The sequence below is a fragment of the Myzus persicae genome, unplaced genomic scaffold (assembly GCF_001856785.1).
Source record: "Myzus persicae strain clone G006 unplaced genomic scaffold, MPER_G0061.0, whole genome shotgun sequence".
Taxonomy (NCBI): domain Eukaryota; kingdom Metazoa; phylum Arthropoda; class Insecta; order Hemiptera; family Aphididae; genus Myzus; species Myzus persicae.
The window spans coordinates 1-13597 of NW_019103914.1; the positions used below are offsets into that span (position 1 = coordinate 1).

The 13597-nt window shown below is 26.3% G+C and overlaps 2 protein-coding genes across 4 annotated transcripts in view; one reads left to right on the forward strand and one right to left on the reverse strand.

The window, feature by feature from the left end:
* Positions 1 to 1942: 1942 nt before the first annotated feature.
* LOC111036272 lies at positions 1943 to 5877 on the forward strand. 2 transcript variants are annotated; one of them, XM_022318256.1, is made up of 6 exons: positions 1943 to 2206; positions 2457 to 2732; positions 2792 to 2973; positions 3889 to 4018; positions 4287 to 4430; positions 5219 to 5877. In XM_022318256.1, the coding sequence occupies exons 1-6, from the start codon at positions 2137 to 2139 to the stop codon at positions 5296 to 5298; spliced, it is 882 nt and encodes a 293-aa protein (XP_022173948.1). In that variant the 5' UTR covers positions 1943 to 2136; the 3' UTR covers positions 5299 to 5877. The 2 variants fall into 2 exon arrangements, with proteins under 2 accessions (XP_022173948.1, XP_022173949.1); XM_022318257.1 differs by lacking the exon at positions 5219 to 5877 and having other exon boundaries at positions 4287 to 4438.
* A 2223-nt stretch (positions 5878 to 8100) lies between these two features.
* LOC111036259 (HEAT repeat-containing protein 6) overlaps positions 8101 to 13597 on the reverse strand; it is a 6465-nt gene continuing 968 nt past the window's right edge. Inside the window, exons 2-17 of one of the 2 annotated variants that reach the window (XM_022318226.1) lie at positions 13044 to 13313; positions 12704 to 12931; positions 12337 to 12555; positions 12046 to 12264; positions 11780 to 11973; positions 11482 to 11711; positions 11280 to 11410; positions 10813 to 11032; positions 10560 to 10711; positions 10355 to 10477; positions 10125 to 10252; positions 9741 to 9816; positions 9402 to 9545; positions 9254 to 9331; positions 8966 to 9178; positions 8101 to 8430 (exon numbers count right to left, since the gene is read on the reverse strand). In XM_022318226.1, the coding sequence (XP_022173918.1) occupies positions 8173 to 8430; positions 8966 to 9178; positions 9254 to 9331; positions 9402 to 9545; positions 9741 to 9816; positions 10125 to 10252; positions 10355 to 10477; positions 10560 to 10711; positions 10813 to 11032; positions 11280 to 11410; positions 11482 to 11711; positions 11780 to 11973; positions 12046 to 12264; positions 12337 to 12555; positions 12704 to 12931; positions 13044 to 13313 (2883 nt within the window). In that variant the 3' untranslated portion in view covers positions 8101 to 8172. The remainder of the gene's footprint in view (positions 8431 to 8965; positions 9179 to 9253; positions 9332 to 9401; positions 9546 to 9740; positions 9817 to 10124; positions 10253 to 10354; positions 10478 to 10559; positions 10712 to 10812; positions 11033 to 11279; positions 11411 to 11481; positions 11712 to 11779; positions 11974 to 12045; positions 12265 to 12336; positions 12556 to 12703; positions 12932 to 13043; positions 13314 to 13597) is intronic. The other variant, XM_022318227.1, reaches the window with a different exon arrangement.

Consider the following 13597-nt stretch of genomic DNA (forward strand, 5'->3'; position numbering starts at 1 on the left):
CGGTTCGATCCTCGGCTACCGGGCGGCATTTTTCTCCGGACAAGTCGCGGTGACCGGAGAACAAGTGCTGCCATCCCCCACCCCCGGGACATGGCAGAAACCTACGGGTGCCCCATTCGAAATTCTGCCAAAAACAAACACACACGTGTTCCCCCCTATCGTCCCAAAATATACAATACAAACCTACAATACAAATCCTACTATAGCTAATGGCCTCAGTTGCCGCAGCCGAAGATCAATAAAAAATTAAAAAAAAAAAAAAAAAATATTCTTCGAGTAAAAGTTTCGCGCGCCAACCACAAAAGCGAAATTTCGTAAAAAAACGATACCGACAAGATTAAATCTACTAAAAGTAAAGGCCTCAGTTGGCCGAGCCTAAAAAAAAAAAAAAAAAAAAAAAAAAAAATACGTATCGTTCAGTTCGTCCATACAGTATATGTTTAGACGTATCGTTCAATGAACTACTTCAAATAAGTGAACGATGAACGAATGAACTAGTTCACCTAAGTGAACGATAAACCCATCTCTACTCCATTGCGCATTAATGAATTACCGATTGTTCTTATTGTTCAATTGTTCATATCTTGTTCGTATTCTGTAATAAACAATAATGAGTGACTAAGCGTTGGTTTACAACAATAGAAAATATTAGAAAAAATCATACATCATCGTAGGCATTTAACAACAAACAACAATCGAAGTACGGTTTTGCGCTATTAAGCTGTAAACTGTAGTTACGGATAGGGATGGCAACGATACATCGATTAATCGAAAACATCGATTGTTATATTCGATGTATCGATGTTTTTTACACCGACAGTGTCTTTCGATTTTTATTGGTCCATCGAAAATTACCTTCGATGTTATTTCGATGTGTCAATGTATCGAAGTAGCTACGTAACTAAATTTTTTTTTATATATTTTAAAATTAAAATTTTTTATGATAATATTTGAAGTCCAATTTGTGGTTAGGTTATAAAGTTAATAAATAACAATTGATAAATAATTTGTTCTAATCACTTAGTCTATCGACTATCACTAATCAATTAGTCCGTGGTTCATATCATAATTATCGTATTCCAAAGACCCTATTATGGTTATGGTTTATGTTGGTAGTTGGTCTATGTAGGCAGGAATATAAACAATGATCCATGGCCATGATCAAAGCCCAAAGGCCTATAAATTTGACACTGTGTCGGTAACGGACATTCAAATTTGAAGTATTCAACAAGAATACAACATTGTCTTTACTCATTAGTCTTTTGTTTTCACTTTTGTAGTTTTGAAATTTGTTAATTGTTCATGTTTTGTCAACTATATAGTATATATTATAGTATATAGTGTTTGTGTTATTTTACTAAACTTTAAACATGCCTAGAATAAGCCCAGTGTGGCGGCACTGTACAAATAAAAATTAAGCTATTGTAGATTTCAATATCCACTAAATGCTTAATAAATATTAAAGTTGCTCAATACCCTGCAAGTGTGAATGTGTAATCCATGATTACTACCTTATAAAATGTGAAGTGTACGGTGTGGTGTATGGTATAACCGTATCCTTCATTTTAGAGTGCAAAATTTGCCTTTTTTTTTTTTTCGATACATCGGTGTTTATTCAGCGATGTATCGATTAATCGTCGTTTTAATCGGTTCGATACATCGACATCGATAAGACGTAATGAAAACATCGATTATTCGATACATCGTGATAGCTGCGATTTTTGCCATCCCTAAATATGATTTACATTTACAAAGACATCGCTTCCACAGTGTGTTCCAAAAGTAGTTGTACAATCACAATTTGTTTTTACTATCTTCAATCGTGTTATTAATATTAATATTTTATGTTCATGGTTTTGACTCAACTTAACATTTATTACAAATTTTCAAATCACGATAAAAAATCTTTAGTTTTTCAATTTCTTTAAATGCCGTGTATTTTTTTTCAAATGTCATCAAATTAATTTGATATAGGTTTATGAATAATATACCTAGTTTATGTTATACAATAATGAGTGAGTCTCGTATATATTTATGTGTCACGTAGATGTCAAGTTAGTGAGTTCACCTCAAAACTTGTTTCGTGAATAGAAGACATTATAAATTAGTTAAAAGTTTCAAGATGCCCATTTAAATATGATAAATCGCCAATCTAATGAATTTATTTGTGTTTGTATATTTGCTGTCTTACTATTTTCAATCCCATGTAAGTACCTATCTACCTACCTACATATGTTTAAACAAAAAATATTTATCAAATATCTACTGTGTTTTTAAAAACTGATTCTTTTAATTAAGATTAACTGTTTTCTGACTACAGTCATATTTATCGGATTTCAATGTCTCTAAAATTTTAAAATTGTTGAAAGATCATAAGTATTTTATTTATGAGTACCTAAGATTATAAATGAAAATTAATGAAATTAGTATTACCTATAGATTTTATTTTGTTTCAGATACAAATGGGATAAATAACAATTATTTTAAAATGTTTCCAAAAATTGGTGAAAATGTTACACTAAAATGTAGCAGTAATAATATAAAAAGTTCTAATGTGTTGTGGCAGATGAATCATAAAGAATTACCTGGTCGAGCTAAAGTTCTAGATAATGGAGATTTATTCATTTCATCATTTGATACATCTGATGCTGGTGTCTATATTTGTGATCTAGCAGCTGCTAGTGGTTATGTTGGGCATGTTCCACTGACTGAATTTGAACTAAAACCAAAAAGTAAGTAAAATAGTAAATTGTATTTCTGAATTTACTTAACTGTATTAAAATTATTTCAGGTGTACCTGGATCCTTGATAGATGTAAGAGTTATACCTAATACTGTATTAATGCTCATCACATGGAAAGAAATAGAAAACAATGATGGATCTCCTGTTAAGAATATAACCATTAGGTATAGAATTATAGATGATAGAATTTCAAGAGATGATTGGAGTGTTCTTCTAGTAAATCCATTTAAGGTAATAAAACAGTTTGTAGTTAGAACACTTTCTTTTTTTGATATCATAAATAAATGTCTTAATAAATATTATTTTTTAAATTATTGATTTTTACATTAAATGATTGATCCATTTTTGCACAACTCTTACTTCTCAGTCAAACTTAGAAATTAATTAAGACTCATATGTAATCTATGAAAATACAATATAGTTGAGTAGTATAAATACTCAAAGGTAAATTATATTTATAAAATGGGAAAGAAATGTTTTTTTTTTGAAAATTAATCTAGGCACTCTGAGAGGATACATTACTCTTTTAGACTTAATTTATGTAGATTTATTTTGAAAAATAATTCATTATTAGGAGTGGACACCAGACTGGACCTTCGTGCTATATTGCTATAAACTAAGTAGCAGCCCAGGCTAAATTCAAATTTATGGTCTGAGCACTGATATCCACTGTCGGCCCCTTTCTTAAACTTTTTTAAATTCTTCTTGTAATGTAGAATCTCTTGTAGAACTCTATCCTAGTTTAATTAAGTTTAAAAAAAAACACGGTCCCTTAATTAATTTTGCACCCTAGACCAAAAATACCCGGACGGGCCCTTGTTCATTATGCATAGTGTATATATTTTTAAACATTTAAGATTTAACTACACAGTGTAGTTCTAACTAAATTCTATTTAGAATACATAATAATATGTATGAAGAAATATATAATTTCCTTTTATTTAATTAAACATAAAAGTTGAATCATAGATGTAAAAGTACAACTAGATGGGAAAGATGTGTTTTCTTAGCTGTATGTAAAGCCTTAAATACACAACTTGTACTATATAGACATTTGTATGTCTATATAAATAAAAACTTAAGATTATATAACCTATAAATTATTATAAAGTATTTTATAATTCTTAGTTTGTTTATTTTTAATAGATTCACAAAGAAATTTATTCACTGCGTCCGAATACTTTATATAAAATTCAAATTTGGGCCACCAATGAAATAGGTGATGGGGCCAAAACCGAGTTGACCACTAAAACATTAAGTGACATGACAGAATCTGGTAAAATACTATCATAATAATTTATATTATTCTGGATAAATACCTTTGATAATTTGGTATTGAACAATAATTAATAAATTAAAAATTAACTTATGAAAAATTATTTATAATTTTAAAACCTTTAGAAATGTTCTAAATAATAATCTTAAAAAATGGTATATAATACTGGTATATTATTACTTATTATGTTACGTATTGGGGTTGTGTTTATTAAACCCATTATTGTAATTACTGTTTTTAATATTATTATTATACTATATAATTTTAGAGTTGGAGAAACACCTTTTGGAAGGCATTGATACATTCGATACCAGAGCGTGGACATTTGCAGTAATTGTGATCATGAGTACCTTTAGTATATTTGTTCTAGCATTGTGTTGTTTATTTGTGAAGGATCCTAGAGTGCAAAAAAGTAAGTAAAACTAACTTCAAACTTAGTAAGGTTAGACATTTTTTTATGAACTTAATTAACAACTAATTCATTTAAACCAATTACTTTGACATAAAGAAATCAATACAATCAACGTTTTATTCTTCATGCTCTTGTGTTATTCATTTCACTTAAAATTTAGAGGTGCTCAGTTTTTAAAAGGGCATCATGTAATTGGGTATCATTTGGACCCAAATAGGGCTGTAAACGAGCATTTAATATGGGAAGGGGTGGGAGGAGTTATAGTAAAACAAAATACCAGAAAATATTAACAAAAAAAATGAATTAACTATAGATTGTCAGGGTACCTATTGATAAATATAATTTTAATTCAGAAAATAGATAAAAGAAATATTGTATGAATTCTTATTGTACATTTCAGATTAAAAAAAACAATAATGTGAAAAAAACTGGTAGGTAATGTACTAGTCAATTTCAACTAAAATAAAAACCCAGTATACTTGCTAATAATTGTTATTAAGTCTGTATGAATGAACTTCATAATTTTCGGCTAAATATATGTTTAATTAGATTTTTGTTCCCAAAATTATTGAATTATAATTTTTCTCGGACACCTAAAATGTTCATAAAATGTTTTTTGGAGTACCTTATATATTTCTGATTCATTAGTCATTACACTAGTGTTGTATCTGTGTATGTCTAGTTTGACAAAAATTTGAACAAATTATGGTGTATAATATCTCTTTCAAATTTATTTAATATTTATTATTATGTAAGTATCTAACTAGGTTTTATTTGTTTCTAATTAGGGTTGGAAAACCATGATGATGTTGAACGAATTGAGTTAATACCAAATATTACTATAAATCCTGGTTATTGTGAAACATAGCTAAGATTTGAATACACTGATACTAATTTTTGAGTCAGTGTGTAATCGAGTTGCTGTTTGATATTTATCTCAATCAATTTTTTGTATTGTTTTATTTTTTATTTTTGACATTTTGTTTGATTTCTGTATCATACTATACAAGTTAAAAATTAGATATTCACTATTTTCGAGGTGTTTTTTTAAGATACATTACTATCTAAATCCTAGATTAAATATATTAGTACATTAATTACCAAAATATGTTACATTTTAATCTATGTCCAAATTTATAAATCTAACATATTTTGTTTTGTGTATTTTTTATCAATTGTACATTTTTATATTTAGAAGATAAGTTATATTTGTGCTAAAAATATCAAGTTATCTTATCTGAGATTTGATTTAGTAAAAATTCTAAGTCATTTAATTTAACTATGGTAATGTTGATCTTATAGTTCTTAAAGTATTTTTAAGAGGTGCTTAAGTGTAGGGTGCTTACTAAAACATAACAAAATCGTTAACAAAAGACATATTATGTAGAAATAGATTAAATTGTATTTTGATAGGCTGCACAATATTTATTTCATATTATATTTATCCACAGGGTTAATGAATTTCATTTTTAAGTAATATTTATACTAAACAAATATTAAAATTTGATATAGCTTACAAATATGTATAATATGATTATTTTTAAACATTTCAAGTTGTCGAGTGACTACAAAATTAATTTCATTTTTAACTGAAAAATCAATTTCTATTTATATAATACTACCTTATTTGAATTATTTAATTTAATCTATCTTAATAATTTGTTACTACTTATGAGAGTATAAAAATGCCATTGATCAAATACTGTATAATAATCTTATAATAGTATATTATTTACCCTAGCGAAATTCATACTTATTTAGGTATATCAAATGACATGCCAATTCCAAAAATGTCTGATGAGTGATAACTCATCATATAATTTTATATTGAAATTTAAAACCTATTATTCATTAAGATATTTGTATAATATCATAAGTTTGTCTTAATCTAAAATGCTTCTTTTACAATCATGTATAGAGGATTGAACTCTTGAATGCTTCCTTTTTTTTATAAATTTGGCTAAAGAAAAATTACTAGTCATTTTACACGACAAAACAAGGTTGTCATTACCTTAATTATAAGACTGCACGCTTTCATTTCCATGCTGCCATGCATTTGTTGTTTTATTTTAATGCACAACGGTAGCGATTGGTTTTATTGTGTGATTTAGGTTATATGTTTAATGTTGTATCTTCACTATCTTATTGTTAGCATAAATTTTTATGAAATGTATTTAATGTATTTTAATATATTCATCACATGGTTAATTGAATCATAATCATAATCATAAAACATAGACATAATTATTATACATTCATATTAATTATAAAAATATAGTAACAATATTATTCTAAAATAATTTACTTTTTGAAGTATAATAACATATGTTTAAATAATTAAAGCATGATATAGAACAGTGTTACGGTGTTAGATGTGTTTTAAATATGCAATCATATCAATTTTTGTAAATTAAAAGACTAGACACATTATGTTAGACAAAATTATACAAATTTAATCAAATTTAATCATATATTTTTAATGAAAAAGTATTTAGTTTTTCTTATAAAGGAATAATATACTTATTTTAACTTTAAAATTATGATCCAGTATTTTAAGCAAATTATGTTTACTCTTTCATCAATTACTTTGTTTATGCATTTAATTTTGTTTTTTGTTATTATTTTGTTATTATTTCATTATCTTGCAATACTTTACATTTAAAATTACAATTAATGTTAATTTTTTTTTTCGTCATCTAACTTTTATTTTACCAGGCAAAAATAATATCATGATATAAATGTATTAAATGTACTTGCATAAAAAACCTTATACCAATGAATGTAATATGTCATCTGAACTTAACATTAAATGAATAGTTAAATTTATACTATTTAATGATAGAATCACTGTCAGATGATGTATGAACTCATTTCAGACTTTCACAGTAATAAAACAGTAGTAAATATTTGAGAAATGGTGCTACACCAAAATAATCATTCGCTACAATTTCTATTCTTCTTTATAATGCTTGGATAAAAATACATTTGAGTGTATAAAATTGACTTGAATTCAAAATAAAAATATTTCAGGGTACAATACATTTTATTTATGTGAATTATTATGGTTTATTTTTGACATGTATATTTTTTTTTTAAACGGTTGTATTACATTGATTATTGTCAAGTTAATCCATAGGATATAGGTTATAAATATATCAGGTGCTTCAGTATTTTTTTTTAAATCTAAAATGTGATTAGGTATTAATTGTACTATTAATAATTATTTTAAGTTTGGTATAGTGATTTTTGTGAAGTATTTTGTTCTTGTGTTAATTTTGTAAGTTTTTTTTAAATAAACCAAATTTTTAAAAATATATTTTATTGTTTATTTATTACAATCTTTAATTTACGTAATAAAAAAAAAATCATCAGTGTTAATGCTTTTGCATTGTTGTGTTCTAGTTCTATAACAAAGAAGTTAAAAGACAATTTAAAAACAATTGCAATCCTGAATTTGCTATTCATTAAAGTTTACTTTTAGTCTTTCCGCATACTTAAGTGTAATATTCAAAAAATATTTATGGTTTACTACATTCAAACAGGTGTACCCAACATAAATATATTATAAATATATTGCGGGTAATAATGAAGATCAAACATAATAGAATTTTGTTCTACTGTTGATTAATGTACTTTAAATAAATAATAAAAGTAATCGAAATACCTCGAATATAATACATATAAATTTTATTAAATTAAATTATACACAATGTTAAATTGAATAACAAAATCATAAGACAATTTAATGATTATCAAACATATTTAATAAGCTGTTTACAACCTCTTCTTGTTTAGATGTGAGTTGTTTGGTTTTCAACATATTATGTAAATGGTTATGTGTCGCTGCTAACATTTCAGAATAATTTGGAATGTCGTTTAAATTACAAAATTTTTCCATCTCATTTTGGATTACGTGTAGCCGAGAGTCAAACAAGTATGTTAAACCACTTATGTCTGAGGGCTCAAGTAAATTACACAAATTGCAAAATGATGCACAAAGCTAGAAAATCAAATAAATTATTTAGTTAATGTTGTTTCTTCTGAATGCTGTTTGAAAAAATAAATTGAAATCCCATTAAGAGGACACTTCACCTACATGCATTGTCTCAGTCTTACAAACGTATGATAGCAAATTGTACTCTCTGAATAATCCACATAACTCTGATATGTTTAATCTTAAAACTAATAGACCAAATTTAGAAGCACAAACATCTAGAAATTTCATAGGTTTTTTTTTTAATATTTTTATTTATAGCAAGTTATGAGCATTTTTAAATGTTCAAACAACTATTTATAAAATTATCATAACTTGCTTTAAATAAAAATATTAAAAAACCAATGAGATTTACTTGATAATTTTCTTGGTTCTAAATTTGATAATAGGTCAAATTTACTCATTTAACATAAAAGAGATAAGTGGATTATTCAGAATTTACAATCTGCCATGGTATGCGTATGTTAAGATGGAGACAATGTATGAGGGCAGGTGTCCTCTTCATTTGTTAAATGGACAATAAATTTTATTTTCCACAAACCTGATTTATGAGTTTTTGTTGATGCTTGTATTCACAAATATGTGGTAAATTTTGAGCATTTTCAAATGCATCAAACAACCTGTGCCACATTTTTGAGTAATTATTACCATAAAGGTCTCGACGGTTATACATTAAAGATGAACAAGCCACATGCCTGACTTTAAAGTTACAGCAATTTATAATTAAAGTAGATAATGTATTAAATACGTTGTTCTGGAAATGCAATTTCAAACTATTAATATCACATATAATGTTACACATTTCACTTTTGACATCTCTATTTTTTACCTTTAAAGTTTCTGGTAACTTTTGGATAGAGTTGGTTTGAAAGAGGACACCTAAAGAATAACAACTATTCCAACGATTCTAAAACAGAATACAATTATTGTAATTTAACTTTGAACGATTACTTGCAATAAAATTGTTATCTACTAACCTTCATACTATCATTTCCATTGGCAATATTGATTAAAATATCTATGGAGTCTTCATATAAGGAACCAAATTGCTGTCCGGTAACATCAGTATGATCAATTAATGACAGTAAGAGACCTAATGCCCTAGTACCACAAGCTCTACACTAAACATATTAATATAGATTAAACAATTTTCAATAACAATATTAATGATATGTGTAGGGCTGCATGAAAAATGTAATGGTCCAATAAAATTAAAATCATGGACCACTAAATCATGTTAAAGAGACCAGCTCACTATTTATTCATTAACTGTTCATGCCACCCGGCAATAATATGTTACAATGTGAACTAATTACCGGTTTACGGTCGAGTGTTGATAACGCAGCTTTGGCCAAGCATAATAATTTTTCATCTTCAATTTCATACAAATCCCTAAAACATGAATGATATGTAATATTGATATAGAGACCATGATCTGATTTTGTACTTATTTGTCAAACAATAAATACTGAAGGGAGAAATAAATTCTAGGTATTTAGATAATTATAATAATCAGCCCATAATTGAAGAAAAGCGATCAAAAGAAGGTAGTAATTACCCATTTATCCTTACTAATTTGTTATAGGTGGTAGTTTAAAAATTAGTTGTTATTGAAAATTGAAAATTGATATTTGATAGCTATAATAAATTATAGTCACAGGTGTTAAATTATGTATTACATAGATATGATAGATGCTTACCAATTATCTACCAAGATTTCAGATAAGCAATTTAATGTCCATGCTAGTTTTTCTTGAACTGAATTTACTTTATTTACTGATGAAACATAAAGCAATCCATCAATAATGTGTCTTATATAAATCGGATTCTATAAAATTGTTTTAATCAAAAAATAAATAGTTAAATACTTAATAACTACTAAAGGTAATATTTTTTTTTTTTTAATTATGTCATAACGATTTTAACTTACTTTTGATATCTTTTCATACTTGACCAGTGTACCCAATGTTCCTATTGCAGCTGATTGGATATTTTGATCTTCACTGGTAACAAACATATGTAATTCATCGCAGTATGAATCAACTAATTCATCCTATATATTAAATACGATTTTGTTAAATTTATTTAACTTAGTATTAATCAATAAATTAAGAATAAATTGTTTGTATTTATACTTCAAGCTCATTAAATAGATCTGATCCAATTGTTGATAAACTTTCAATAAGAATGGGCAGTGTTTGTGGATCCTTTTCTTCAAACATTTGTGGTATTAGTTTTCGAAATATCAACTTCCATTTCTCTAATCTAGCCGATTTATAATCATTCCCTAGTATAAAAATTATACACTCTATTAAAATCATTAACTTATCTAATTGTAAAAAAATGTAACTAAAAATTTACTCATGTATACAGTATACTATACTTTACCTTCCGATACTGCAGACATTTGTTTTAAACATGACAAAATATTTTTACGTAATAATGTTTGTTTAGTATATTTCATGTCTTCGATTGCAATATTAATTAACATTCTATTTTCAATCAGACCATGATAATGATTACAGTAGCTATTTAATATTTGCCAACATTGACGTCTTACAATCATCTGTGTATTGTCTTGGTCACTTTCTAGAAATAATTTGGTTTCCTACAGACAGAAATAAAATAAAAATTAGAATATCAATTATCCAAACAAACTCAGATCATTGATTTGTTTAAATGATTAATCAGGAGTAGATAAAATTGTAGAATAAACAAAAATTGTCAAGTTAAAACACTTTCAAGAACACTTATTTTTGACAATTTTCATTTCACAAGTTTTGGCTTATAACTTTTATAAATTTATGTTTTTTTTTATAACAGTATAAAAATGTATAGTTGGAATAATCACTTACTTTAAATAAGTATAAACATAAATTTACAATTTCCGTTCTTTTTTCTACCAATAATTCTCTTTCAAATTCTGGGAGTTCCGAATTAAAAACAGAGGACAGACAGCGGAAGACTCCTATTCTTAGATAATTGTCTGTAAGTAAATATGAGTATTAAATAATATAACAAAAATAATAAAAGTATATATATTATCATAATACTAACCACATGGTTCACATTTAGTATAAACAAGTATAGAGTCTAATACTGATTTAAGAAGACTTTTATTCAACCTTGTATATGGTGTGTTAGAAATCACAGTAGAGAAACAATGCAAAAGTACAAGACGGACACTATGCGTTTCCATACCAAAATCTTTTAACAATGTATTATGGATTGTAATCATATAATCAGCGAGAGTTTCAGACCATGTTGTAAATGCACCCTTTTTCTCCCTTAAAAATATTAATTAATATAATATTACAATTTATATTATCATAAATATGAAAAATTAACTATTTACCTATACTGAGCTTGAGCAAAAAATATTTTTGATCCATTAAAAATAGATGTGATAGCAGTTATAATAGTTGCGCGAACTCTAGAAGAAGGTTCTCGTATTGAATTTCCTACTTCGGTAATCAAACAATTTTGAATGTTCATAGGACCATCAACAATTGTGTACAAATACCCTAACAACATTTTTTTCTCAACTATCTGAAATCAAGTTGAGCATAACTTCAAATATAGTTTTATAGTTTAATAAGTAAATAAACATTTTAAACTTACTGTAAACATTTTTTTCATTATTTGTGCAGCCAACAACCGTATATCTAATGTTATTCGTCCAATTACATTAGATGTACATGGTTCATCTTCAGAAAAATCTGAATCCCTTACATTCATCAACACTTCATCATCTACTGAAATAGTAACAAATTTTGGTACTTTATTTTTGGATTCTATAATCCTCTTTTTTTTTTGACGTCGTTTATTTGTCATATTAATCTAGAAATAAGAGTTATTATTTTCTAGAATATTTTTATCCCACTGCAATAACTTGATTTTTTAAACATTTACAACTGAATTCACCGTAGGAACTATATCTAGTCTTGATGGATTTTCCCATTGTACGATAGGAGAGGGTTGCAAATCGTTAAGAAATTTTGATTGATTAAAAATCAAACCATACCTTAAATATACCAAAACAATTGGTAACAATTTGTTAAAATTATCATTAGTCCATTGCTTAGACTGATCGATAAGTTGTGACAAAATTTGTAATCCATATTTTAAAACCTAAAATCATATTAAAATATTAATTGTTTTAGCATTTAAAATACCTAGTATGTTATAATACAAGTACGTTGTGTAATTTATTGACATTGGTTCTTACTTCTTAATATAGAAAATTATTATTATTATTTATTATTATTACATAACTTACTTCTTGACCATATGATTGCATATAATTCTTTTGATTTACTGACCGTTCCATAAATTTAATTATGTAGATTCCAATACTATTAATGTAATCATAATCTTTTATAATAACCACTGTTGCTTCAAGAAACTTTATGTAAGTTAGTATGTCGGTATTTGTCTGTGCATTCTCAGATTTGTTTTCAATTTTTTCTAATACTTGAAGTAATAAATCCATTACATTAGAAATGATCTAAAATGGATATTTTATTTTCAACAATTAATAATTTTAATGGTATCAAATAAGTTTTGATCAAAATCTTAGATTGTTTGTCTTAAATATTCAAATATAAATAATTTCTTACTTTATTATTGTTAATGTTTAAGTTTCTAAACGTTTGAATAGTGCAGAAATAAAAATTAAAAATTTCATTTATTTGTTCAGAATGTTGAACACAGGTTTTAAAATGGAAGATACACAATAGTATCCAAGAAATTGTATTTTTTAAAAGATTTTCATCGCCAACACCAAGTTTTGGTAATGCTTTGCTCAACAATTTACAGCATTTAACTACTAGGTTGGTATCTGTTGGACTTATCTCTAGGCAAACTTGAAATAAACATAAGATGTCATCCTGTAACAAAAAAAAAAATTATAAAATTTATATTTTAATAGAATGCATTGTCTGAAATTAATAACATGTGGGAGCAGACACTTTTAACCTGTAAAGTATTAATGACCAATTTTACTAGTTTTCCGTTTTTGTTATTTTTAAACCATTGAAAAAATTTCTCAGTGGTATATTTTGACCAAACCTTATACACGCTTAAATATTAAAATTAATTTTGTACCTTAAGAATTCAACTCATATTATAGCATGAATAAAGGCAATATTTTTTTTTGTAATTTATATCCAAT

What these genes read in the sequence shown, in the direction of transcription:
- LOC111036272 (XM_022318256.1), top strand. Translation starts at nt 2,137, where the DNA reads ATGATAAATCGCCAATCTAATGAATTTATTTGTGTTTGTATATTTGCT. An exon ending in ATTTGAACTAAAACCAAAAA is followed by an intron (nt 2,733 to 2,791) that starts GTAAGTAAAATA and finishes AAATTATTTCAG; the next exon opens with GTGTACCTGGATCCTTGATA. An exon ending in TTCTAGTAAATCCATTTAAG is followed by an intron (nt 2,974 to 3,888) that starts GTAATAAAACAG and finishes TATTTTTAATAG; the next exon opens with ATTCACAAAGAAATTTATTC.